This window comes from Oncorhynchus masou, chromosome 1 (assembly GCF_036934945.1).
Source record: "Oncorhynchus masou masou isolate Uvic2021 chromosome 1, UVic_Omas_1.1, whole genome shotgun sequence".
Taxonomy (NCBI): Eukaryota; Metazoa; Chordata; class Actinopteri; order Salmoniformes; family Salmonidae; genus Oncorhynchus; species Oncorhynchus masou.
In genome coordinates, this window is record NC_088212.1 from 31012202 (window position 1) to 31039047 (window position 26846).

General features: G+C 46.8%; 1 protein-coding gene across 4 annotated transcripts in view; it reads right to left on the reverse strand.

Annotated features, from left to right (window-relative positions):
* The window catches only part of LOC135541787 (probable E3 ubiquitin-protein ligase HECTD4), a 74103-nt gene that overhangs the window by 18469 nt on the left and 28788 nt on the right, over nucleotides 1-26846 (reverse strand). For all 4 annotated transcript variants that reach the window (XM_064968193.1, XM_064968176.1, XM_064968185.1 and 1 more), the window contains exons 18-60: nucleotides 25456-25580; nucleotides 25085-25238; nucleotides 24783-24883; nucleotides 24461-24665; nucleotides 24099-24323; nucleotides 23817-23980; nucleotides 23378-23623; nucleotides 23073-23265; nucleotides 22891-22995; nucleotides 22726-22814; nucleotides 22454-22620; nucleotides 22152-22287; nucleotides 21894-22038; nucleotides 21615-21781; nucleotides 16609-16755; nucleotides 16253-16437; nucleotides 15662-15815; nucleotides 15263-15543; nucleotides 15002-15191; nucleotides 14815-14896; nucleotides 14443-14645; nucleotides 14160-14295; nucleotides 13823-14005; nucleotides 13456-13620; nucleotides 13147-13316; nucleotides 8970-9085; nucleotides 8721-8824; nucleotides 8393-8554; nucleotides 8108-8256; nucleotides 7890-7969; nucleotides 7524-7687; nucleotides 7195-7432; nucleotides 6771-6907; nucleotides 6552-6678; nucleotides 4986-5123; nucleotides 3868-4004; nucleotides 3590-3750; nucleotides 3318-3499; nucleotides 2931-3136; nucleotides 2692-2822; nucleotides 2373-2578; nucleotides 1638-1817; nucleotides 66-1453 (exon numbers count right to left, since the gene is read on the reverse strand). In XM_064968193.1, coding sequence (XP_064824265.1) covers nucleotides 66-1453; nucleotides 1638-1817; nucleotides 2373-2578; nucleotides 2692-2822; nucleotides 2931-3136; nucleotides 3318-3499; nucleotides 3590-3750; nucleotides 3868-4004; nucleotides 4986-5123; nucleotides 6552-6678; nucleotides 6771-6907; nucleotides 7195-7432; nucleotides 7524-7687; nucleotides 7890-7969; nucleotides 8108-8256; nucleotides 8393-8554; nucleotides 8721-8824; nucleotides 8970-9085; nucleotides 13147-13316; nucleotides 13456-13620; nucleotides 13823-14005; nucleotides 14160-14295; nucleotides 14443-14645; nucleotides 14815-14896; nucleotides 15002-15191; nucleotides 15263-15543; nucleotides 15662-15815; nucleotides 16253-16437; nucleotides 16609-16755; nucleotides 21615-21781; nucleotides 21894-22038; nucleotides 22152-22287; nucleotides 22454-22620; nucleotides 22726-22814; nucleotides 22891-22995; nucleotides 23073-23265; nucleotides 23378-23623; nucleotides 23817-23980; nucleotides 24099-24323; nucleotides 24461-24665; nucleotides 24783-24883; nucleotides 25085-25238; nucleotides 25456-25580 — 8124 coding nt within the window. The remainder of the gene's footprint in view (nucleotides 1-65; nucleotides 1454-1637; nucleotides 1818-2372; nucleotides 2579-2691; nucleotides 2823-2930; nucleotides 3137-3317; nucleotides 3500-3589; nucleotides 3751-3867; nucleotides 4005-4985; nucleotides 5124-6551; nucleotides 6679-6770; nucleotides 6908-7194; nucleotides 7433-7523; nucleotides 7688-7889; nucleotides 7970-8107; nucleotides 8257-8392; nucleotides 8555-8720; nucleotides 8825-8969; nucleotides 9086-13146; nucleotides 13317-13455; nucleotides 13621-13822; nucleotides 14006-14159; nucleotides 14296-14442; nucleotides 14646-14814; nucleotides 14897-15001; nucleotides 15192-15262; nucleotides 15544-15661; nucleotides 15816-16252; nucleotides 16438-16608; nucleotides 16756-21614; nucleotides 21782-21893; nucleotides 22039-22151; nucleotides 22288-22453; nucleotides 22621-22725; nucleotides 22815-22890; nucleotides 22996-23072; nucleotides 23266-23377; nucleotides 23624-23816; nucleotides 23981-24098; nucleotides 24324-24460; nucleotides 24666-24782; nucleotides 24884-25084; nucleotides 25239-25455; nucleotides 25581-26846) is intronic.

The following is a 26846-nucleotide window of genomic DNA, read 5'->3' on the forward strand; positions in this document are numbered from 1 at the left end:
AGCTCAAAAAAATAAACTATAAACAATATATTGCATTTTCAATGTAAAATGCACTTGTGACCCACCTCTATGACGGCATAGCCCTTAATGGGCCGAGCCAAGATGGCGTTGTTGTCCAGAGAGGTGACTGTGTACATGGAGCCCCCGTCTGAAACAGAGGCTGTTTCTGCACTGTCCAAAGGCTCCCCCAGGCTGCCCAGACTGCCCAGGCTCCCCATGCTGCACAGGGAGATATCTAGGCTCTCCTGGCTGGACACCGTGTGGGGATCAAGTGGACCCTGCTGTGGGGAGGGGACAGCCGATGCTGCAGCCGCTGGGGTGAGAGGTGGGGCAGCCAGCAGCTCCTGGTCCACAGAGAGTTCACTGGCAGTGCGGGAAACGCCCCCCTGCAAGGAGCTGCAGATGGAGGTCTGGCTCGTGGAGGCCGAGGCTGAGACACTCATGGCTGGAGTCACGCTGCTGGAGCTGTCTGGGCTCTCGTTGCTCGGGAAGGGACGCTCAGGCCCGGGGGCTGCTTTGCCATCCAGAGGGGTGGACACCCCAGCTCCTGCCTTGGACTTTTTGGGCTCGTCCTCCTGCAGGGGGATGAAGATTTCATCCTTGAAGAGCCCACCGTGGGCGTTGCAGGCCCTGCGGATGGCGCTGCGCACCACAGCCTCCTCCAGGTGGGTGGGGATGCCAGAGAGAACCAGCAGACGGCTGTGAGAGGTAGGTCCCACCAGGGCCTGGCAGGCGTCAGTCACAGCATCATTTGTCACACTCAGCCCCTGGGGGTCCTTGTTGGCCAGGTGACGCAGGATCATGAGCAGGGTGAGGCCACGGTGGAACCACAGCATGTCCTCAGGTTTACTACCGGCCATGTTGAGCAGGGCGCTGTCGCTCTCTGACAGGCGAGCCCCTCCAGCAGAACCCCTCTTCCCTGAGGCCGCCGCCACTGCTGCTGCACGCTCTCGCTTCATCTTCACCTTCTTACGCTTGGAGAGCAGGCTGGGGCTCTGGGGGGTCTGGCCTGGGGAGGAGGAGGAGGATGAGGAGGAGTCGCTGAGGTTAGGGGCACTGGTGGATGACAGAGCTCCCACTCCTGAGCACCCCACGTTGAGGGGGAGGGTGACCTCAGCTACAGCCAGGCACACCTCCATCAGGGCGTGGAAGTAGGTGGAGAACCTGCTCTGCTCGGCCCCCAAGGCCAGGACACCACCACCAGAGGAGCACCCTGCTCCGGCCCCTGCAGCCACCCAGCCCTGGGTCTCCCGGTCGTACAGCTTGCGGAGCTCCGTCTGCAGGGCCATGAGCACGGCCAGGCAGGGGTTGAGCAGCAGGGCGATGGAGCTGGACAGGCCTGCAGGGCTCTTACGCTGCTCCAGGTGGTGAATCTTACGGAAGTGCTCAGCCAGCAGGTGGAAGGAGAGTTCCTTGATGCAGGGTGCCAGATCTGTGGTCCACAGCAGCCCACCTAGAACACCACAGACAGGGAGAGGGGTAAATTAAACTATTTGAAAATGGAGACCAACTTGTTGTCAAGCACAAAACAGGATGCAAAATTAGTCACAACAAGGGTTATGGAAATAATGAGGGTTATGGAAATAAATGTGCAGACATTTCAAAGAGATGAGATTTTCTGGAAGTGTAGCACTTACCCAGCAGCTCCACTACCTGCAGCAGCACAGAGGAGGGCACCGTGTCTAACTCCTCCTCAGAGCACTCACTGCTCTCCCCTAGCTTCCACGTCAGCAGCTGCTCAGCAAACGCCATGGCCAGGGGGAACTCCAGCGGCAGGGAGTGCAGCACCAGCACCGCACCAGGAGGGGGCGACACCCCTGAGAGACAGAGAGAGAGACGGTAAAACAACCTATTAGAAATACATGGTAATCATGTGAAACAGAAAGAAACCATAAGAACCAGGGCTGTGACGATTATGGAATTTTGGGTCGTGATTAATTGTCATGGAAATGGCCACGGTTATTGTCATCATTTTGTTGTTTGTAATACATCTTTGAAAATTAGCTACGACACACCTAATGAATACAACACAGCTTTGGTGACACCCCAGTTTAAAAAACAAATAGTCTTGACCTTTTGCAACCTTTGGAAATCAAGCTTCTCCTCCCGGCCATGCCGTTCTGCTTGTAAAATTATGACCCACATTACCCACTTCATGTAAAAATGTAAAACTGCTATTGGGTAAACAATATCTACTTGAATAAGGAGTTGAATCCCCCTTCGCCTAAAATTGATGTATTAAGATGATTATGTTCCCGGTTATTGTCCATAATTGTCGATTACACGATAACTGTGCCAGCCCTAATTAAAACATAGACAAGCTGAAAGAAGCTAATACTGTAAGCCAGGACTAAGGGAGATCAAGCACTTACCCAGTTTGATGTGCACTTTGTCGGTGGGGATGATGACAGTGGGGTATTGGTTGGTGGTCGGAGGGGGGGTGAGTCCTGTGTTGGAGGGCGAGGCATCCAGAGGGTAGCACATCGCCTCCATTAAATTGAGTTGTCCGTTCCTGCGCACCTTGTGACCCAGGCCATAAACCATGACCCGTGCCCATGGGGCTTTGTACAGTGAGGAGCTAGTGTAGGGGGGGGGGGGAGAGGCAGAAAATGAGTCACTGTAAGGCATCTAGGGGCATCCAGGTTAATGGGTTTAACTTAGAACAGAGGTAATTGTGTTAAATTAGCTCACTCTTTACGACAGCCTAGTTGGGTCTCTTTACAGGAGACGATCACGAAGGCAGCACCCGGGAAGTTGACATCCATGCTGACCTTTGATTCTGATACTGGGAAGTCCTCTGAGATGAACTGCTCTGGTGCATTCTACACAACGGAACAAGGGAAACCAAGATTAACTACGTTAAAAGCAAAATATCTTCGTCCCTGGGGAAACATACATTGAGCCACAGAACCACAGAATCGGGAGCTAACCTGTAGGAAGCAGCAGATCTGCTTGGTGAGCTCCAGCAGGCTCTCCTCCCCCTGGTGCAGGGCGCGGGTGATGGCCACGGTGAGCCACTCCCTGATGGGCTGTGCGTTGCCCTGGTAGAACAGGTCTGTGGGAGAGCAGCTCTGGCCCTGCAGGTTGTGGAGTAGAGACTGGGCCAGCAGGATGGAGCTGGAGCTGATGGTGCCATCTGCAGGACAAAGAGAACAACATAGCACAGCGATCATGGAAAGAACTCCTCCAAATCACAACATATACTTAAAAATCTATTTCAGTGTAAACCTTCTTATTTCATTCATTGCTCTAACTTTATTCTATTTAAACCATTATTTTCTGTGGATTATCATCTCATCTGGAGAAAGCCCACTTACCAGGCAGAGGCGGAGCCAGAAGTTGATTGGACAGCAGCTGCAGGTGTTCCAGGGTGATGTCTCGAACGGCTGGGATATGGAAGAGGCGGGTGAAGGTGTGGGGGCTCTTGGGGGCAAAGATGTTAAGTAGAGCCATGCGACAGTAGAGCCTAGCCAGGGCACTCTCACAGCGCAGAAGCTCCCTGAAACACAGCAGGCCACGGAGGACGATTTATAGTTCTTAGCCGTGTTATTTCAGGATGTGTGTAGGAGTGTAAGTGTTAGTGTGTTACCTGTGGATCTGGATGTTACTGCTGTCTAGATTGACAAGGCCATTGGCCGCAGTACGGCGGGATCCAACAGGGGGGCGCTCCAGCATCTCAATGGGATACCAGTACCTCACCAGCACCCCCTCACTGCGCAGGTACGTCTCTACTTGCACCAGCTCATTCACCTGGACATACACACAGTAGAGTGAGAGAGATCATTGACACACTGTCAAAAGAGACAAAGCTCAACTTCTCATCGCTTTGTTTCTATGAACTGTGAAGTTCGGGTGTTCTACACTCACAGAGTCCACGTCCAGAACCACTCCGTGCAGGCCGAAGGTTTTCAACATGCCTCGGATGGCAAACTTTGGCAGTGCTGTTCCACCTGTGGTGCTGTTGGTGTTGTTGCTGTCTGGAGAGCGGATGACCACGGTCAAACCTGAGAAGAGGACACATATGTAAGGCAAAGCCGGGTAAAACTAGAGCATATCAGTGTACATAATGATAATGTTTAGACATCTATATTGCTAAAAATAAAATAGTGCTCTTTGTGGACCCGAGTGGCGCAGCAGTCCAAGGCACTGCATCTCAGTGCTTGAGGCGTCACTACAGACACTCTGGTTCGATTCCAGGCTGTAGCACAACCGGACGTGATAGGGAGTCCCTTAGGGAAGCGCACAATTTGACCAGCGTAGTCCGGGTTTGGCCGGTGTAGGCCGTCATTGTAAATAAGAATGTCTTCACTGACTTGCCTAGTTAAATAAAGGTTGAATAAAAAAAGATGTTTAAACCAGCTATCAGGAAAATTCCTGTGTTTACTAATGTATTTAAAGTAAGGGTCAAAGATGATGTTACATAAAGGCAGGGGTTTTTCTGCCATTGAAATCCTTGGGCGGGCCGCCTACGTCATCTAAGAACAAACCGTGCAAACAATTATTTTTTAATTTTTTGTATTTCAGTGTAAACTTAAACAAGATATAAATTATGTAGAAAAGATAAATGGACCTATATATATTATTTTATAATAAAATATTTGAGAACTAAGAATCACTAAAATAAAAGCTAGACAAATCAGGAAAAATATAAAATTCCCAAAATAAGGAATTTAGCAGTATTGACTTTGTTATTAAATTTGAGCAATAAAAAAAAACAAAAAAAAACACTGCATGTCAAAATGCATAGAATTGCAGCTTTAAAACTGCCACATTTTCTCTACGCTCCGTGTAAAACTGCAGGAAAATTGTCTTAAAAATTTAAATAATTCTCTACACCTCCAAGATGAGGGCCTCTAAAATGTTCTCTAAAATTCACTCGCCCGTGCCACGCCCGCCACCTAAGTCCCTTTTTGATCCAGAAGAAAAACTGAAATGATTCAATAACTAAGGCCTCTAGCATTGCGTTGGGTGCAAGTGCAGGGGACCTTTGCGGACTTTGTCGATGGTGAACTTGTTGGCCTCCTCCTTAATGTCCTCGATGGTGGGGAGGTAGAGGTCCCGGGGGATGCCCCCGTTCTCTTCATACAGGAACTCCACTGTCTGCCGGGCGATGTCAACCATGCCTGCAAAACATTTACAATAAAAACACCACAAAAAAAGGTCAAAAAACATCTTTCACTTCGTTTTAAAAAGGTCAAACAGTGGAGTCAATAGGGACTTGCTCTTTAAAACGGAGCTACAGGGTTTCCCACCTCTTTCACCACCTAGTTTTCACTGAGTGTCCCAAACATTTCCCACGTTTTGTTGTTTTACAGCCTGAATTTATTGTGATACTGGCCGACACAAGTTGAACAAATTAATACAAAATGAAAAAGCTGAAATCTCTTGCGTCACGAAGTATTCAACCCCTCTGTTATGGCACGCTTTAATAAGTTCAGTATGTAAAAATGTGCTTAACATGTTACATAATAAGTTGCATGCTCTCACCATGTGTGCAATAAGTGTTTAACATGATTTATGATTTACTACCTCCTCTCTGTACCCCACACATACAAATAATTGTAAGGTCCCTCAGTCGAGCAGGGAATTTCAAACACAGATTCAACAACAAAGACCAGGGAGTTTATAATGTCTTGAAAAGGGCGGCACCTATTTTTTTATATATATTTTTTACCTTTATTTAACTAGGCAAGTCAGTTAAGAGCAAATTCTTATTTTCAATGACGGCCTAGGAACAGTGGGTTAACTGCCTGTTCAGGGGCAGAACGACAGATTTGTACCTTATCAGCTCGGGGATATGAATTTGCAACCTTTCGGTTACTAGTCCCACGCTACCCTTCCGCCCCTATTGTAGAAGAGGTAAAAATAAGCAGACATTGAATGTCCCTTTGAGCATGGTGAAGTTATTACACTATGGATGGTGCATCAATACACCCAGTCACTACAAAGATACAGAAGTCCTTCTTAACTCAGTTGACGGAGAGGAAGGAAACCGAGCAGGGATTTCACCATGAGGCCACATGACTGGGCAAGGACTAGGGAGTTTGTTTTTTTTTATAAAAAGAAACAGAATAGAGCTGACCACAGGCAAAACCCAAGAGGAAATCAAATTCACCTTTCAGCAGGGCAATAACCTAAAAACACAAGGCCAAATATAAATTGGAGTTGCTTACCAAGACTAGATTGAATGTTCCTGAGTGACCTAGTTACAGTTTTGATTAAAATCGTCTTGAAAATCCATGGCAAGGCTTGAAAATGGCTGTCTAGCAATGATCAACAACCAACTTGACAGAGCTTGAATAATAAAAAATAAATAAAAAAAATGGTACAATCTTGTGTAGAAAGCTCTTTAAGAGACAAATCCAGAAAGACTGCCAAAGGTGATTCTAACAGGTATCGACTCAGGGGTGTGAATACTTATGAAAATGAGATATTTATGTATTTAATTTTCAATAAATCTGTAAAGATGTAAAAAAAAATATATATGTTTTCACTTTGTCATTATGGGGTATTGTGTGTAGATGGGTGAGGCAAAAAAATATTATTATCACCTAGCTGCAGTGCTCCCTTGATCTGGTCCAGACCAGACTTCCTCTCTGCCTCGTTGCGAAAGCGTCGGCGGATGGTGGGGAACACCTTTGTCTCCCAGGCCTTCACCAGCAGGGCATAGTGGTCCTCCTGGGAGGGGGTGGACAGCAGTACATTCATGTCCACTGAAAAATATGGATACCAAAAAAATAAGCAAATATGGTATTTGACTTTCAACTCACCCTTGGGACATCGTCATCATCTTCGTCATCACTCTCGTCATCAGCAATAGGCGGGGGGTGTGCGTCAGGCCCTGAGGTGACCAGGTTCTCGTAACTCAGTTCCACCTTGTAGTGGCATGATGAGTCACTGTTGTACTCTGTCCCGACAGGGGAGGACAAACAACAAAGCCAGTTCTTACAAACGCTACCAACTGGGACGCACACATACACACAGACCAGACAGTGAGGAGGGTGAGGGTTAGCTGTAGTGGGGTTTACCAAACAGCAAACAGAGGACTGAAATAACACCAAGTTAAGTAAAACAATATATTTTAGGTTAAGTGACCGGATGAGACCAGAACATCAAGCACACCAAACCAGGTCAAAGGTTTCAACTAAGACACATTTGTTTGGTGCAGGAAGGGGGAAGGTGATAGGAACATACGTTGCTGGGCAACTGCTACTGCGGCGATCCGACATGGGGGTCCGTGGGAGCCAGAGTCAGATGCCACACTAGCACCCGCATCATTGTCGCTGTCAGATGCCATGGCGAAGGGGAGGGCCTCAAAGTTAGCGCTGATTTCTTCTGCCAAGTCAACACAGAGGTCAGCAGCGTTGCGGTGTGCTTGGCCCTCTGCGTACGCAAACGCCCGGCAACCAAAGTTGGCACGAATCTTTGTGTTCTAAACAAAATACAACACAAACCATGACAAACATAAGCTGCATTCATTGGACTTTAAATCTTGCTTGACATGTCCAGGCATAAAGGCCCACCTTTTTCTGAATGTGCACCAGAGGCCACATGCCCCCTGCTACATCCTCGAGGAAGGGGCTGAGGCGCTGGCCACAGTAGGTGAAGTAGACCCGCCCTTTAGGGGCCTGGCCGGGGGGTGGAGGGGTGCCCTCTGAGCGCTCCCAGCCAATGCCCGCAACATCCCCTATAGGCAGGAAGGGAATGGTCACCATCCAAGATACATTGAGTTCAAAATCAGATGTTTCACCAATATCTGTTAAATATGCAATACACATTGGTTGGCATAAGTGTAAAAAATAAATAAAAAAAAGTAAAATGAATGACGGGAAAAATAGGAGGTAGGTGATATTATGAAATTAGATAAAAAGGACTGTTTCCTATCTCACCAGGAAGTAGGGCCACGTCCAGCCTCACACTCTTCCACTGCAGCAGACTGGAGCCATTATAATGCACAGCCCTACCATTACTGAAAGGGTGAAAAACAGAGACAGAGACAGGGGTAGGATGAAACAGAAAGGAAAGAGAGAAAGGTCAGCACTCAGTCAGAGACAGGGCAGTGGGAAACCTCTGAGATTACAGCTATAAAATCCATATGAACACATACTTGTGAAAGAGGCAGGTGCCAACAGGGTTTGTCCACGCTCCGTCTCTCTTCTCTGCTTCTGTGGCAAAGCCGAAAGACGCAATAGGACCACTGTCATCTTCTGAGTCTCCATAGGAGGCTATCTCTATCTCCCAGTAAAAGGAAGGCGCCTACAGGAAAAAGAGGGAGAGGAATTTTAAGATTCCAAATGAGTCAGCCTGCTTCATAAGAACGCAAAACTGAATTTTCATTCATATAAAACCCAGTGCCATTCCCAAGACATCCAGTTAGCGTAGCGGTGCCCACCTGAACAGGAACAGGTGAGGTGGCATAGATGAAGGTTCCCCTGGGCAGGCCTCCTCCAGCACTGGGGTCGGCCAGGAAGGTGACGGAGGTGAGATGGGATGAGAATACGCAGGCACGCACTGGAGGGAACCCCCTAGATGGACACCACGTCATCTCCTTGGGCTAGGGAGAGGTACAGAGCGGAACAGAGAGAGTTAGGAGACTGGCCCTACAAATCTCAAACGGAATCCCTTCATCAATCAAAAATTCCTAATACGGTTTTATGTCCGTTATTAAAATCAGTAGATCTCAGTAGATAAAAGAGTCGAAAGGCTACAGCGACACCCACCTGGCGCCTGTCTGTCTGGAGGGGAGGGGGTGGCGGGCGAGCGCAGTCTCGGTACAGCATCCTCACTCGCTCACACTGTGCTTCAACCATGCCGAGACGCTCCCCTGCACAACACAGACGCACTGTTACACACAGCAGCCCTACGTCCTTCCACACAATCAATACTACTGTCATATAGGAAAGTAAAGTCATGCTGCATTGCAGAAGTGGTCTCGTAATTGAGCACTATGCTACTGGGTGGTCACTCACCAGGACTGCACTCCTGGGCCACTAGGTTGAGCACCTCCACAGCAGCAGGACACTGCTGAATGAACTCCTCACAGAATGAGCTGTCCTCCAGGAGCTGGGCCATCACCAGACATGCCCTGGAACACACACATTTAACCCTCAATATTAACTAAACAAAAATATACAGTGCCTTCAGGAAAGTACTTTTTACACATTGTTACATTTCAGCCTTATTCTAAAATGGATTAAATAAAACATTTTCCTCAGCAATCTACATACAATACCCCTTAATGATGAAGCAAAAACATGTTAAGAAATTTTGCAAATGTATTAAAAATTAAAAATAGAAATACCACATTTACATAAGTATTCAGACCCTTTGCTATGAGACTCTGCTGCTATTGACCATGCTTGAAAAGTTTCTACAACTTGGAGTCCACCTGTGGAAATTCAATTGATTGGACATGATTTGGAAAGGCACATACCTGCCTATATTATGTCCCACAGTTGACAGTACATGTCAGAGCAAAAACCAAGCCATGAGGTCCAAGGAATAGTCCGTAGAGCTCAGAGACAGGATTGTGTCGAGGCACAGATCTGGGGAAGGGTACCAAAAATGTCTGCAGCATTGAAGGTCCCAAAGAACACAGTGGCATCCATCACCCTCAAATGGAAGAAGTTTGGAACCACCAAGACTCTTCCTGGAGCTGGCCTGCCCGACCAAACTGAGCAATCGGGGGAGAAGGACCTTGGTCAGGGGGGTGACCAAGAACCCGATGGTCACTCTGATAAAGCTCCAGAGTTCCTCTGTGGAGTTGGGAGAACCTTCCAGAAGGACAACCATCTCTGCAAAACTCCACCAATCAGGCCTTTATGGTAGAGTGGCTAGACGGAAGCCACTCCTCAGTAAAAGTCACATGACAGCCCTCTTGGAGTTTGCCAAAAGGCAGCCAAAAACTCTCAGTCCATGAGAAACAAGATTCTCTGGTCTGATGAAACCAAGATTGAACTCTTTGGCCTGAATGCCAAGCGTCCCATCTGGAGGAAACCTGTCACCATCCCTATGGTGAAGCATGGTGGTGGCAGCATCATGTTATAGGGATGTTTTTCAGCGGCAGGGACTGGGAGACTAGACAGGAACGAGGCAAAGATGAACGGAGCAAAGTACAGAGAGATCCTTGCATGAAAACCTGTGCTCAGGACCTCAGACTGGGGCAATGGTTCACATTCCAACAGGACAACAACCCTAAGCCCACAATCCACTCCTGCATTGTCTTGGCTTCGGGACAAGCCAGAGCCCAGATTGAACTCAATCGAGCAGCTCTGGAGAAAATTGAAAATAGCTGTGCAGCAACACTCCACATTCAACCTGACAGAGCTTGAGGCTCTGCAGAGAAGAATGGGAGAAACTCCCCAAATACAGGTGTGCCAAGCTTGTAGTATCATACTCAAGAAAACTCAATGCTGTAATTGCTGCCAAAGGTGCTTCAACAAAGTACTGAGTATAGGGTCTGAATACTAATTTAAGTTTTTTTTATAAATTAGCAAATATTTCTAAAAACCTGTTTTTGCTTTGTCATTATGGGGTATTGTGTGTAGATTGATGAGGGGGAAAAAAACGATTTAATCAATTTTAGAAGGCTGTAACGTAACAAAATGTGGAAAAAGTCAAGGGGCCTGAACACTTTCCGAAGGCACTGTATGAAACACAGGTGCAGAGCAGGGCTGTTGAGGTGACCGTATTACCAGCAGTCATGACCGCAGTAAAATTCCACGTGACTGTTGAGTCACGGTAACCTCCTCTTATGCGCTCAGGACATGCGTTGGTCGTAGCCTACGCAACTCGCTAATGACCATCAGGTCACTAATGGCCTGGTACTCAAGGCTCTATCGGAAAACATGGTCATTTCGGATGTTATTTCAATGCCTAAGAAAGAAATTGACCGTGCTTTTTAAGTTGATGATTCATTCAAAACACCAATTTGCACATCTCTCTATCTATATAGAGTACCAGTCAAAAGTAGACACACCTATTCATTCCAGGGTTCTACTTTCTACATTGTAGAATAATAGTGAAAACATCAAAACTATGAAATAACATACGGAATCATGTAGTAAGAAAAAGTGTTAAATCAAAATATGTTATATTTGAGATTCCACCCTTGCCTTGATGACAGCTTGCAAACTCTTGGCATTCTCTTAACCAGCTTCATGAGGTAGTCACATGGAATGCATTTCAATTAACAGGTGTGCCTTGTTAAAAGTTAATTTGTGGAATTTCTTTCCTTCTTAATGCGTTTGATCCAATCAGTTGTGCTGCGACAAGGTAGGGGTGGTATAAAGAAGATTGCCCTATTTGTTAAAAGACCAAGTCCATATTATGGCAAGAACAGCTCAAATAAGCAATGAGAAACTACAGTCCATCATTACTTTAAGACATGAAGATCAGTGAATCCGGAAAATTTCAAGAACATTGAAAGTTTCTTCATGTGCAGTCGCAAAAACCATCAAGTGCTGTGATGAAGCTTGCTCTCATGAGGACCGCCACAGGAAAGGAAGACCCAGAGTTAATTCTGCTGCAGAGGATAAGGTCATTATAGTTATCAGCCTCAGAAATTGCAGCCCAAATAAATGCTTCACAGACTTCAAGTAACAGACACATCTCAACATCAACTGTTCAAAGAAGACTGCGTGAATTAGGCCTTCATGGTCGGCCGGTACCCCTGCACATTGACTCTGTACCGGTACCCCCTCTAAATAGTCTCACTATTGTTATTTTACTGCTGATCTTTAACTACTTGTTACTCTTATTCATATTTTTTTACTGAATTGTTGTTCAGGGGCTTGTAAGCATTTCACTATTGTAGTCGGCGCATGTGACAAATAAAATGTTATTTGATTTTGATTTGATGCAAAGAAAACTACTAAAGGACACCAATAAGAAGAAGAGACTTGTTTGGCCAAGAAACACGAGCAATGGACATTAGACCGGTGGAAATCTGTCCTTTCATCTGATGAGTCCATATTTGAGATTTTGGGTTCCAACCGCCGTGTCTTTGTGAGACGCAGAGTAGGTGAACGGATGATCTCTGCATGTGTGGTTCCCACCGTGAAGCATGGAGGAGGAGGTGTGATGGTGCTTTGCTGGTGACACTGTCAGCGATTTATTTAGAATTCCAGGCACTTAACCAGCATGGTTACCACAGCATTCTGCAGCGATACGCCATCCCATCTGGTTTGCGCTTAGTGGGACTATCATTTGTTTTTCAACAGGACAATGACCCAAAACACCTCCTAGCTGTGTAAGGGCTATTTGACTAAGGAGAGTGAAGGAATGCTGCGTCAGATGACCTGGCCTCCACAATCACCCAATCTCATCCCAACAACTGCTGTAGAAACTTCTTCAAGACTGTTATAAAAGCATTCCAGGTGACTACCTCATGAAGTCGGTTGAGAGAATGCAAAGAGTGTGAAAAGCTGTGAAGGCAAAGGGTGGTTATTTTGTATCTCAAATATATTTTGATTTGTTCAACACTTTTTTTGGTTACTACATGATTCCATATTTTATTTCACATTCTAAGGTTTGTATCATTCAACTAAAGTTGACAAATAACTCTAAATCTAGTGTATTGGACCAGTTTTAAATTATATATTTTACGCACAACATAACCACTTCATATGTGCACCTGCTCCGGAATGGGAAAAATATCCTTTAAGTTCAATTATATTGTTCTTACTATAAAATCATATAATATTAAATAAAGGCACAGAACTCATAGGCATGTTTTGTCTGCTAAATGAACAATCAAGCATACAGCATGGTGCATAGCCAGATAACACACAGTAGGCCAACTCATATTCTTTTCATTCTTCATATAATGTTTCTTTAGACCTGCCTAAAATAAATAATGGATTTATTGTGATGTGTATATTAAATTGATTTAGACTTTTTTTAAATGAAGATGTTCCAAACGCGCCTTCAGCGGCTTGTATGCTGCTTGTATGCTGCTTGTATGCTTGGAGGCCTGGAAAAGCAAAATATGTTTACGTTAATTAACGGTCAATTACCATGAGACCGGCACTCTTTTGCACGACAATAACCAGCAAAATGTCATGACCGCCACAGCCCTAGTGCAGACACGCACTTTAAGAGCAGAAAAACGTTATGACCAAGATAATGTCCTCGATAGTGATTTACCTGGTCCTGATTTCAGCCAACAGGCGAACAGCAGCCATAACAGGACTGGAGCCATCTCCTGAGGCGGGGAGGGAGGAGTGGATGGACAGACTGCCCTCCTGTGGCAGAAGCATGGACTGTACCGCCTGCACCACCTTCTCTGTGATGGACAGCTTGTAGAGGGGCATCGCCTGGGAGAAAGAGGGGAAGGGGAGAGGGACAGGGATGAGAACATTAAATTAGCCTACTAGCGAACATTAAAGCACTTTCATCATTTTCAGTCAAGTTACGTTATGTGTGTCTGACTTCCCTCACCCTCCCTGTTCTTACCTCAGAACGGGGAGTGCAGAGGCGGGAGATGGGCACCGTCAGGATGTCTGAGGCCTTGCAGGCCTTCCTGTACTCGCAGGAAGGGAACTTCACCGTGGCAATGCCCTCCTGCTCGTTGATGGACATGACCACACCCACGCTGCCCAGCACTCCTTTACCCACCACCTGAGGGAGCAGAGGGACCATGATGAGAAACATGCAATCACTGCTATAGCTCTTCCTGACCACAGCACTGTTGGCCTGGTATAGTGTTGTAGGTACCCAGCATGTTAATTTCACCACAGAGACAGGTACAATGCATGTTGCTAAGGGTGTACTGCTAAGTCTTCTAATAGATCTATCAACTTGTGCTCCTCTCCTAACCCACCTGGACCTCTGAGCCAATCTTGATGGTCTCCTTGAAGCCTCCAAGGGCGCAGAGTGCCGCCACAGCCTGCCTGCCGATGGCCTGGAGTTTAGCCAGCTTCCTGCCGCTGCTGCTACCGTTCTCCAGGATGCTCTCGGCATACTTCCCCAGCTGTGGGATGAACATCAGTGCTCTGGACAGCACCTGGCACAGTCATCAGTAGCATTAAGTCCATGTGTCATCACTATGATCTTCATATACAGTATATTCTTAGAATTACATGGCTCTAGCATCTGCAAGTAGACCTTAGAATGGCTGCAGCTGCCTCTAAAACCTACGCATTCTAATGGTGCTTTACCTTCTCTGCAGTGCTGGTCCAGATCTGGGCAGTGTTGGACTCGGGAGCTGTGAGCAGGCTGTGCAGCAGGGCGATGACCTCAGCAGCCATACTGTTGGCCACATGTCCACTGATGAAGGGCCTGATCGGGTCGGACCTGAACAGTGGAGGGAGAGAAGAGTCCGGTTAGAACCGTTCTCCGCTCTGGTTAACGAGAACTAGTGTAGAAGATTCAATTCCACTGGTATTACGGTTATACAAAAGTAATAATATAAATCTTGCACAGCTTGAGTGTCACACCAACCTGGCCAGTTCAGAGTTCCTGTCCCGACACACAGCGGTCTGAGCGCTCTTCTTCTTGTCCCCTGTGGTGACTCCTCCAGCAGCCTCCGGGACCAGAGCCTCCACAGGCGGGCCCACGCTCACTATCAGCCCAGACTGGGCCCACTTATTGGCCTTCCTCAGGGCGGCAGCAGCCTCCTCTGTGATCACCTCACAGCTACCACTCTGGTGAGGTGAATGAGAGGAATGGGGAAGGAGCAGATCAGCCAGGAATAAATGGTATTATTCTTGAACATATGCCTTGACTAGGTTTAATTTTTCACTATTCTTCTTTCACTTGGTGACACCTCAATGACTTTTGCAGCCACATGAAAACTTTAAAAACAGGCCTGACCTTGGTCATGTCTCTATCCATCTTCACCACCTTCTCCATGTTGGCTCCAGTTCCAAGGCGGAACGGCCGGCCTTCTGAGCTGCTGCAGGCCACCAGGGAGGAAAAGCACAGGTGTCAGAGAGACTGCATGGATGGTTTGGCACACATGAAGTTAAAAGGTCTCAGGAGGTATTACGATGAGTCTTACCTGAGCAGTGGCTGTAGAACCTCATGAGAGGACTGGTCCTCCCGCTTGTGTATAAAGATGGACAGTTTGCCATCCACAGCCTCGCCCTCCTCCCCAGCGTCCTTATCTGACTTCAGGGTTCCCTTGGGGCTGGAGCGGCTCAGGCTGGTGTCTGGTTCTGAGGAGCTGGGGGACAGCAGGGTCTGGCAGCCTGGTGAGGGACACGGTGTTAGAGACAGCAGTCTAACAGAGGCCAGATATCTCATGACCAAAATGTCCTACCTGGTACTACGTAGTCAGCCAGCTTGGCCAGCAGCAGAGCGGCGATGCGCGAGGCTGGGTCGGTGGCGTCCTGCTGCTCAGCATCTAGGGTGTTGATGGAGTAGCTCCAGGAGGGTAGCGCCACGTTGCCACAGTCCTCTACACTCATCAGTGGCAGGGCAGCGCGGCACAGCTGCAGGATGATCAGCACCAGCTTGGGAGACGGCCGCTGGTCCAGCAGCAGGGACAGGAGCTTGGACACACAGGCTGGCTGGCTCAGGATAGCCTTCCCTATGTGGCTCCTGGAGGAACGCCAGACAATCATAGAAAATTAGAAGGTGACAACAGTCATTTCACAAACACAGAACACAAGAAGACTGACGGTGATGTGTATTTGACCTGTTGTTTGCTAGTGGTTACCTGGACAGGTCGTTGAGCAGGCTGAGGACGTCCTGCAGAGCATCGTTCCCTGCTGCCTGGTTCCCACAGCACTCTGTGGCTCTGACCAGGTGGTTGGTCAGCAGGCTGGACACCTGCCGGGCCAGACCTGAGTGCACCGCATCTGTTGAACCACCTTAAGAGAGGGGGAGAGCGATTTCTGCAGTAGTAAGAATTATCGCACACTGTACTATCTGTAGAAAACACAGATGTGAGGTTGCATCCTAAAGTCTGATTATCTATATTCAAAGGTCATGGCAATACCCATCTTTCCTCTGGTTTCTGAATTATTGGCCTAAAATCTACTTTTGCCAAGCTTGCCTAACTTTAACCTCCAACTATTCTTCTGTGTTTTGTCCTCACTTTGTTAGTAGACCCTGAAGACATGAAGACAGCCTTTCATACCTTCCTCTTTAGCTAAAAGGTACCATCAAGACATTGGAAACGTCAGAGTGAAAATTATTCTCAGATGTTCTGCTTCAGCGTTGAGGTTCTCTTCATTTCTTGGAGTGGGCTACCCATTTCACAAGCTGATAAATTACCCCCCCCCCCAAAAAAAACGATCTTGCATACCTTCCACCTTCTCCCACTCGATGCAGCGGTTGGCAAGCACCTGGAAGGCAGCCCAGGCCATGGTGGCCACCTTCTGCTTCTTGGTCTGCTTCTCATTGGAGCTGCAGTCCCTCTGGCCACTCAGGCTGCACAGGCGGTCCATGAGCTGGACCAGACCACTGCGCACCAGGCACTGCTCCTCGCTCCTACAGGAACACATGGGCAGACGTGTGGGGGTTTAGAGAATGGCAATTCTAGGAAGTCAGGCATTTTTGGGTGCCAGGAGAATGAGGTGAATTGTTTGTTCCTGATAACAAACAAAGCCGTTTTCCAAGAGTAACACGAGGATTTCGGAAGATAGAGAATAATTGTCTTGCCTAGTATAGGGGATGGTGCAGAGCATGCCAATACTGTTGGAACAAGCGATGGGGAAGCGGGCACATAGTGATACTACAGACGTCATAGTCTCCCCAAAGGCCTCCTGCACCTGCTCCACCATTCCCCCACAGGTCAGCTCCTCGATCCTGCACAGAGGACACAGATACATTTAGAAAATTGAATTTCTCCTGCATTATACACTAAAATACATTTGGATATTGGACAGGGATTTCAGAATATTTTTTAACTTATGTACAACGGGCCCTCATTCATAGTAGTCACTAACGGATTACAATCATCTCCATTTACAGTAGGGTGAGGCACAAAGGTCACAGTCTCTCACTATTTATCATAGCACTAGAATCATTAGCCGAAGCCATTAGGCCGCATCAGTCAAAGGGGTTACTATGGGAGGTTGGGAGAATAAACAACTGTTTTATGCAGACAATATATTACCATTAATGTCAGACCCGCCAACTCTCCATATTGCCTTTACTGGACCTAGTAAATACATTTTCATAGATAAAGGTAGTGCCCCTATCAAAACATTGTTTGAGAAGTGACCTCGTCAACTTGGGATTTCAATGGGTCCCTAAAAACCAAAAAGTTAAGAACTGGGATAATATACAAATGTCATTATGGGTTACGATACAGGTTACAAAGATGGTCATGGCTCTTAAACTCAATTACGTCATCAGCATGCTACCACTGTCCATGCCGGTCTGTACCTGTGGATTTAAAATTATCACTCCGCTTATTTGGGCCGGTAACACGGCCAGGATAAAACTAGTGAGATTACAGGCAAAGACTGTGGAGTGAGGATTAAAGATGCACAACATGAAATTATAACAAGAAGCCTTTATAACTGCCCAAATAGGCTTTCGTTATGGAGACCTCTAAAAGGCCAATGTTGGTGGACATGGAAGAACTTAATGCCCCATTTGGAGCATCAGATTATTTGAGTCAACAAAAGGTGGCACTACAGAATATCCCATACAAAAAAAATATATGGAGTCAGATTCATAAGAGGGAAAAAAAATGTCACCTTTCTTGACAAACTCTGCATCGTTATGGAATAACCCTAAATTGAAAATAAGAGGACACATGGTTTTCTGGAAAGATTGGTATAGAAAGGGGATAAAGAACATTACGTGTCTATATCAAGAACCTCTTTTGAACAACTAAGGAACATGTAGATTTTACAGAACCATAACTTTTGGCGATATCTCCAGCTTAGAGATTGTATGTTAAAGGATAGACAGAAAAACAACAAATTCCCTGTATATTCTAATATAAGTGTTAAGATAGAAATCCTCCGCAAATTACCACATACCGCAGGAACTTGTAAGGGCCTAAAGGTTGTATGGGAAAAATACTTTGAAGTTAAATTTTGAGAGGAGGAATGGAACAAAAAAATACAACAGATGCTCCTCCCCGTGAGAGATGCCCGGTCCTAGCTGATTCTTCAATTTCATTCTTTAGAGTCTAGGACATTGGGGAAGGGAAAGGCCAAGCATGGCAAATGGAATTGTTTTAAGATTGTCATAATATGGGATCATTTAGCTATTTGATTTTGAGGACCCCTTTAGGTATATATTTTAGGGGGATCAAATATAGGTTTTGGCCTTCACTAAAAAATCCCATAGAAACGCATTAAATAACAAATTCATACATGGCAAAAAAAAGACAGTAAAACATAATAATAAGAAGAATAAAAAGGTTGAAGTGACTGTCCTAAATCTACGAGATTTAGATATACACACACACAGTTGAAATCGGAAATTTACATATACCTTAGCCAAATACATTTCAACTCAGTTTCACAATTCCTGACATTTAATCCAAGTAAAAATTCCCTGTTTTAGGTCAGTTAGGATCACCACTTTATTTTAAGAATGTGAAATGTCAGAATAATAGTAGAGAGAATTATTTAGTTCAGCTGTTATTTCTTTCATCACATTGTCACTGTTGTCTTTCGGCCATTTTGCCACAACATTGGAAGTATGCTTGGGGTCATTGTCCATTTGGAAGACCCATTTGCTACCAAGCTTTAACTTCCTGACTGATGTCTTGAGATGCTGCTTCAATATATCCACATAATTTTTCTGCCTCATGATGCCATCTATTTTGTGAAGTGCACCAGTCCCTACTGCAGCAAAACATCCCCACAACAAGATGCTGCCACCCCGTGCTTCATGGTTGGGATGGTGTTCTTCGGCTTGCAAGCCTCCCGCTTTTTCCTCCAGACATAACAATGGTCATTATGGCCAAACAGTTCTATTTTTGTTTAATCAGACCAGAGGACATTTCTCCAAAAAGTACGATCTTTGTCAGTTTGCAGTTGCAAACCGTAGTCTGGCTTTTTTTATGGCAGTTTTGGAGCAGTGGCTTCTTCCTTGCTCAGCAGCCTTTCAGGTTATGTCGATATAGGACTCGTTTTACTGTGGATATACAGTGCCTTGGGAAAGTATTCGCCCCCCTTGAACTTTGCAACCTTTTGCCACATTTCAGGCTTCAAACATAAAGCTATAAAACTGTATTTTTTTGTGAAGAATCAACAAGTGGGACACAATCATGAAGTGGAACGACATTTATTGGATATTTCAAACTTTTTTAGCAAATCAAAAACTGAAACATTGGGCGTGCAAAATTATTCAGCCCCTTTACTTTCAGTGTAGCAAACTTTCTTCAGAAGTTCAGTGAGGATCTCTGAATGATCCAATGTTGACCTAAATGACTAATGATGATAAATACAATCCACCTGTGTGTAATCAAGTCTCCGTATAAATGCACCTGCACTGTGATAGTCTCAGAGGTCCGTTAAAAGCGCAGAGCATCATGAAGAACAAGGAACACACCAGGCAGGTCCGAGATACTGTTGTGAAGAAGTTTAAAGCCGGATTTGGATACAAAAAGATTTCCCAAGCTTTAAACATCCCAAGGAGCACTGTGCAAGCGATAATATTGAAATGGAAGGAGTATCAGACCACTGCAAATCTACCAAAACCTGGCCGTCCCTCTAAACTTTCAGCTCATACAAGGAGAAGACTGATCAGAGATGCAGCCAAGAGGCCCATGATCACTCTGGATGAACTGCAGAGATCTACAGCTGAGGTGGGAGACTTTGTCCATAGGACAACAATCAGTCGTATATTGCACAAATCTGGCCTTTATGGAAGACTGGCAAGAAGAAAGCCATTTCTTACAGATATCCATAAAAAGTGTCGTTTAAAGTTTGCCACAAGCCACCTGGGAGACACACCAAACATGTGGAAGAAGGTGCTCTGGTCAGATGAAACCAAAATTGAACTTTTTGGCAACAATGCAAAACGTTATGTTTGGCGTAAAAGCAACACAGCTCATCACCCTGACCACACCAACACCACTCTCAAACATGGTGGTGGCAGCATCATGGTTTGGGCCTGCTTTTCTTCAGCAGGGACAGGGAAGATGGTTAAAATTGATGGGAAGATGGATGGAGCCAAATACAGGACCATTCTGGAAGAAAACCTGATGGAGTCTGCAAAAGACCTGAGACTGGGACGGAGATTTGTCTTCCAACAAGACAATGATCCAAAACATAAAGCAAAATCTACAATGGAATGGTTCAAAATAAACATATCCAGGTGTTAGAATGGCCAAGTCAAAGTCCAGACCTGAATCCAATTGAGAATCTGTGGAAAGAACTGAAAACTGCTGTTCACAAATGCTCTCCATCCAACCTCACTGAGCTCGAGCTGTTTTGCAAGGAGGAATGGAAAAAATTTCAGTCTCTCGATGTCCAAAACTGATAGAGACATACCCCAAGCGACTTACAGCTGTAATCGCAGCAAAAGGTGGTGCTACAAAGTATTAATTTAAGGGGGCTGAATAATTTTGCACGCCCAATTTTTCAGTTTTTGATTTGTTAAAAAAGTTTGAAATATCCAATAAATGTCGTTCCACTTCATGATTGTGTCCCACTTGTTGTTGATTCTTCACAAAAAAATACAGTTTTTTATCTTGATGTTTGAAGCCTGAAATGTGGCAAAAGGTCGCAAAGTTCAAGGGGGCCGAATACTTTCGCAAGGCACTGTAGATACTTTTGTACCCGTTTCCTCCAGCACCTTCACAAGGGCTTTTGCTGTTGGTCTGGGATTGATTTGCACTTTCGCACCAAAGTACATTCATCTCTAGGAGACAAAACATGTCTCCTTCCTGAGGGATATGACGGCCGCGTGGTCCCATGGTGTTTATACTTGCGTACGATTGTTTGTACAGATGAACGTAGTACCTTCAGGCATTTGGAAATTGCTCCCAAGGATGAACCAAACTTGTGGAGGTCAGACTTTTCTGAGTTCTAGGATGATTTCTTTGAATTTTCACATGATGTCAAGCAAAGAGGCACTGTGTTTGAAGGTAGGCCTTGAAATACATCCACAGGTACACCTCCAATTGACTCAAATGATGTCATTTAGCCTATAAGAATCTTCTAAAGCCATGCTGTAATTTTCTGGAATTTTCCAAGCTGTTTAAAGGCGCAGTCAACTGAGTGTATGTAAACATCTGACCCACTGGAATTGTGATATAATCTGTCTGTAAACAATTGTTGGAAAAATTACTTGTGTCATGAGGAAGAAAAACTATGTGCATGTAAACTTCTGACCCACTGGGAAAGAAATAAAATCTGAAATAAATAATTCTTTCTACTATTATTCTGACATTTCACATTCTTAAAATAAAATGATGATCCTAACTGACCTAAGACAGGGAATTTGTCTAGGATTAAATGTCAGGAATTGTGAAAAACTGAGTTTAAATGTATTTGGCTAAGGTGTATGTAAACTTCTGACTTCAACTGTATATTAATGTCTGTCAAGTTATTGTTTAGTGTTAAATATAATTCAATTGCAATGTTATATTGTGAAAGGAAACAATAATTATAAAATAAATTATCCCAAATGTAAACATGCCATGAAGATATATTAATGGTAGGTGTGTGAGTGAGTGTGTGTCCATGCCTTACCTGGGTCCTCCCTGCAGCACCATGGTAACAGGTCCCACCAGGTGAGTGACCCCACCTACCCTGACTGCGGCAGTGAGCAGCTCCCTCATGTGAACGAGGGCCTGCTTCCTCGTGCTGCCCCGCCTCCACCGTGTCTGAGCCGCAGACAGGAAACTGCTGCTGGACACCTGGAGGAGGCAGAACTCGGGTAAAATATGAATAGACTCAACTTCTCTAATTGTTTGGCACCAAAAACACAGAATTCAATGTGCGGTGACTGTGGCGGACGGCTGCACTTACAGACTGGTCGGGCAAGGTCCCTATGAAAGCAAAGAGCTGCCCCAGCAGCACACTGTACGTTGGCTTGTCCCGGCTGTCCTCCATGGCTAGAGACTGCAGCAGGGTGAAGGAGCTGCTGCGGTGACTGGTGGGGTGGTGTCGCCTCCTGCAGTAGAGGAGAATAACGTAGAGGGGTGAGTACTCTCTCCATCCATCATCAACTTAGTGTCGTTATGCTTGTGATACACTTTGTCAAAGAGATTTTTGTGGACAGTGAACCTTTGGCTGCTGTGTGGGAACTCCAGGTCCTGGTTGCCGATCATCTCCAGGTCGGAGGGCGCAGACATGCTGCGCAGGAAGACTGGCTGCTTCACCCCGGGGACCACCGTCTTAGTGTCTGACACAGACTTACAGGCTGCCACACAACAACAAAAAGTCAGAATCAGTCACCTCTATTGTATCATACTACATCCAGGCAGCCAAAGTAAATCAGGAGAGGGGTACAGAGAAGCAGGTGTAAGCTAGGGAGGTGGAGTAGACTGGGGAGGTAGTTATGTAAGGAAGTGTAAGCTGAGGGGTACCTGGCGTGCCAGCAGGCGTGGTGTTCAGGCTCCTGCAGTGAGGAGCGATGGTGACGTGGAGCAGCAGCTCTGTGCGGTTCATCAGGCTCTTCACCAGGGCTTTGGTTTTGGCCAGCGGCACACCACTCTTCAGGTGGACGGAGTTCACCTCCTGGAAGAACTTCTCCCTGTGGACAAACATAGACCACAAGCCAGAAGACAACGCGGAGGAAGATGTTACCTCAGCAGTCTTAACAACGGCATTGTCACGTGGCTCTTCTGCAATGTCTTACCTCAGTGTGAGGACAACATTTTCCAAATCACCCCAGTCCAGTGGGACCTCCTTTAGTGAACACAGCAATTCTAGTTCCTTCATTTTGTTCTGGGGAAACAAAAACTAATTATATTTGCTGAACAGTGAACAACTTTATGAGAATCGGAGGTGAAGGGATGTGTACCTCAAAGAAGTGATAGTCGTGGAAGAAAGGAGCATTGTTCTCCAGCTTTCCCTGCTGAGCTTCCTCCACCTCGTTCTGCCACTTCTGCTCCAGCTCTGCAACACTCTGATGGATGGCAACAAACAAAGTTTTACACACACACACGGAGAGGGAAAAGCAGACTAGAATAGCCACTTGTGTACCTGCAGCTGGCGCTCCATGGCGTTGATCTTCTTGAAAGTCTCGGCCATGATCTTACAGAGCAGGTCGTACTCCTCAGCGTGCTCCTCACGGTACTGGAAGTTGACGAGCGACTGGAGAGCATCCACCAGCGTCAGGTGCTTTATCACACACGACACTATGACCTCCTCCATAACGTCTGGCCTGATCACCTCCCTGACACGGGCAAGTCAGAGAGAAATGGGGGAGAGGACGGGCAGTAATGACTGGTTAAAATAGAATTGGAATGGCAGTTGAATATGTGGTATATATGGTCACCACTTCTTACTTGATGCTGGGACGAAACTGTGGTCGCCCCCTGCCGGACACCTCTCGTAGCCGGCTCATGATGCCTGGAGGCAGGCGGATGCGGGGCAGGTCAAAGTAGGCCCCAGGCATGAGGCCCGGGGGAGGGATGAGCACGTCAGAGGGGTAGGTGAACTCCCGGTCCTCCTCGATGGTGAGGGGTAGCGGAGAGGGACTGGGGGTTAGGGCTGGAGAGATGGCACCATTAGCTTCCACCTGCCATTGGCACCTGGAGGAAACGGATAGCATTTAGTCTCGGCTGTCCTGGTCACCGCTCTCTGCCACGGTGTCACCGGTGTTATTTTACTAGGGTGTTACTATTTAGTTGGTTATAGCTGTATATGACTGTGCTGCGACATTGCAGTGCATTCGTGCCATCTATAGTGTGTGCTCTGTATCATTCGCCATATATGTCGAGTCACCTTTGGAGCAGCTTGGAGCAGAGCAGGTCATGGCAGGCATCCTCCTCTCGGGTTACTTCAGGTCCGTTGTAGAGGATGCGGAGCATGGAGCAGGCCAGTACAGACAGACCCAACGCCAGGTCTGCCAGGAAGGGGAGACCCCCAGAGACATCCTCTGATGATTCCTGTAGCGGGAAAACAAAGACAGATCTACGTAACAATGGCTGGGTGTGTATGTCAAACATTGCAGCAACATACTGTATTCACAACAGTGCAGTGATCTAATTCCACAGCTGTGTGTACCTGCGCTCTGACAGTGCAGGAGAACCCCCACATCGCTTTGTCTGGGGTGTTGTGCTCGCGCCCACTCCTCATCTCAAAGGAGAACGTCACTGTGTCCCCCTCCACCTTGACCAGGTCTTTGGGCCAACCTGTCCCTAGGACACTGCGACTGCCATAGCCCAGAGTGTTGCCTCCATACTCGGTCACCTTGCGACTGTTAGTGTTGGGCCCAGCATACATCACCAACTGGAACACCAGCGAGAAAAGACCAAGTCAATATCTTCCTCATAGAGCTTTGCAATGATAAACTACATTAGACATGTAATGACATAGCTTTAACATGGAAATGTGATGTGGGGTAGAGAGGTGCAGGGATTGGTCACCTTGTCGTAGTCGTACTGCGAGGAGCAGCGGGAGTCGAAGCGCAGGTAGAGGCAGCGTGCCCCTGGGATGTGTACCGTCTCTTTGAACTTATAGTTGTCTCGCACTGGGTGGACCGTCTCCACCGTCTTCCCAGCAGCCCATGGGGCAGGGATCTTCAGGCCTGTCAGGAAGCCTGGCTCCTCCCGCTCATCTAGGATTCTAAAGCTGGAGTAGGACAGAGGAAGTCAGTCAGTCATCAGGGACAGAAACACAAACACACCTGGAAAACCAGGCTTAAGGTCCTGATAAATCTTGCCTACAGAGGACCGTGTGTACTCTTACCGGTCATCATCAGCAGCAGGCGCCTTTTGGCCCAGCGGCCCTCCTACCAGTGGAATGCTGTCAGTGAAGAGAGGAGACTGGGTCTTCAACAGCAGAGCAGTCTGGGAAATAACCAGGAGAAACCCATATTATAAATATATATGCTAATTCTCCTTCCAAACTATCATCAACTTTCAATTAACAAGCACAACATGTCTACCCATCATCCACCACAGAAAGCAGAGACGACAGACAGACGTTCTAAACTAGAGAAGAATATCTACATTGAGGTGAGACGAGGGTGTTTGTTTAAGAGCCCCCACCTGGCTGGTGTAGAGGACGAGCTGCACTAGCTGGGGCATGAGAGCGTCAGCCAGATTGAGTGTCTGCAGGTTGGGGTGCATCAGAGAGGTGAGCAGCACCGGCAGCAGGTGGCCCAGCATGGTGGCCTTGGTCATCTGCTCCAGACCCTTCAGCCTGCGGCCCGGAAGGAGAGAGAAGTGGGATAAGAGGTATGTGGAAGAGAGTTGAGGCAGACAGAGAGGGAAATGCATAGAAAGGGATTCATATGCATACAAGGGGAACATGCAGATACACAGACAAAAGGTCAAGAGAGTTAGGGGTAGGCATACAACACGTAAAATGACAGGTTGACAGGTAACAGGAAAAGCAATGGTAGAGGAGTGAGGGTCACCTGGTCTCTCGGTCAGTGATGTCACTGTTGATGAGAGTGGCGGTCACCTGCTGCAGGGTCTCCAGCACCTCGTCGCAGCCCATCAGGATCTTGGTGGCCAGCGACAGGATGCTTGTCTGCAACTCCTGGGAACCACACACAGAGAAAAGGCAATGCTTCCGTAACAGTGCTAACTTTACTCTAACAGGAAAACGACCACACAACTAAACTATAACAAAAGTTAAACAAAACATGTTTAGGTGTTTGTAATTAAAAAAGGGCTTACAGTTGAACATGCTAAATACGGCGGCTATGCTGTCATGATTTAATATCCTTGCTCTATTGCTGCAGAAACTGGGGCACAAGACAGACACACACAGTGAGAGAGACAGAACGAGAGAGAGAGACCGAACGAGAGAGAGAGAAGCAGAAAAAAAAGAGGCAGAAAAAAAAGAGAGACACAAAAAGAGAGAGAGACGCAAAGAGAGAGAGAGAGAGACACAAAAAGAGAAAGACACAAAAAAAGAGACAGACAGTGAGAACGCGAGACACAGAAAAAGAGCAAGGGAGAGAGTGAGAGAGACGCAGAAAAAAGAAACACAAAAGAGAGACAGAAAGAGAGCCAGAGAGAGAGCGACACAAAAAAGAGACAGAAAGAGAGCCAGAGAGAGAGCGAGACAGAGAGAGAGCGAGACAGAGAGAGAGCGAGACAGAGAGAGAGCGAGACAGAGAGAGAGCGAGACAGAGAGAGAGCGAGACAGAGAGACAAAGAGAGACAGAAAAAAGAGAGCGAGAGAGCAACAGAGAGAGCGAGAAAGCGAGACAAAGAGACAGAAAAAAGAGAGCGACAGAGCGACAGAGAGAGCGACAGAGAGAGCGACAGAGAGAGCGACAGAGAGCGACAGAGAGCGACAGAGCGAGCGAGAGCGACAGAGAGAGCGGGAGCGACAGAGAGAGAGAGAGAGAGAGAGAGCGAGACAGAGAGACAGAGAGCGAGACAGAGAGAGCGACAGAGCGACAGAGAGAGCGACAGAGCGACAGAGAGAGCGACAGAGAGAGCGACAGAGAGAGCGACAGAGAGAGCGACAGAGAGAGCGACAGAGAGAGCGACAGAGAGAGCGACAGAGAGAGCGACAGAGAGAGCGACAGAGCGACAGAGAGAGCGACAGAGCGACAGAGAGAGCGACAGAGAGAGCGACAGAGCGACAGAGAGAGCGACAGAGCGACAGAGAGAGCGACAGAGCGACAGAGAGAGCGACAGAGCGAGAGAGAGAGCGAGAGACAGAGAGAGCGAGAGACAGCGAGAGAGCGAGAGACAGCGAGAGAGCGAGAGACAGAGAGAGCGAGAGAGCGAGACAGAGAGAGCGAGAGAGAGACAGAGAGAGCGAGAGAGAGACAGAGAGAGCGAGAGA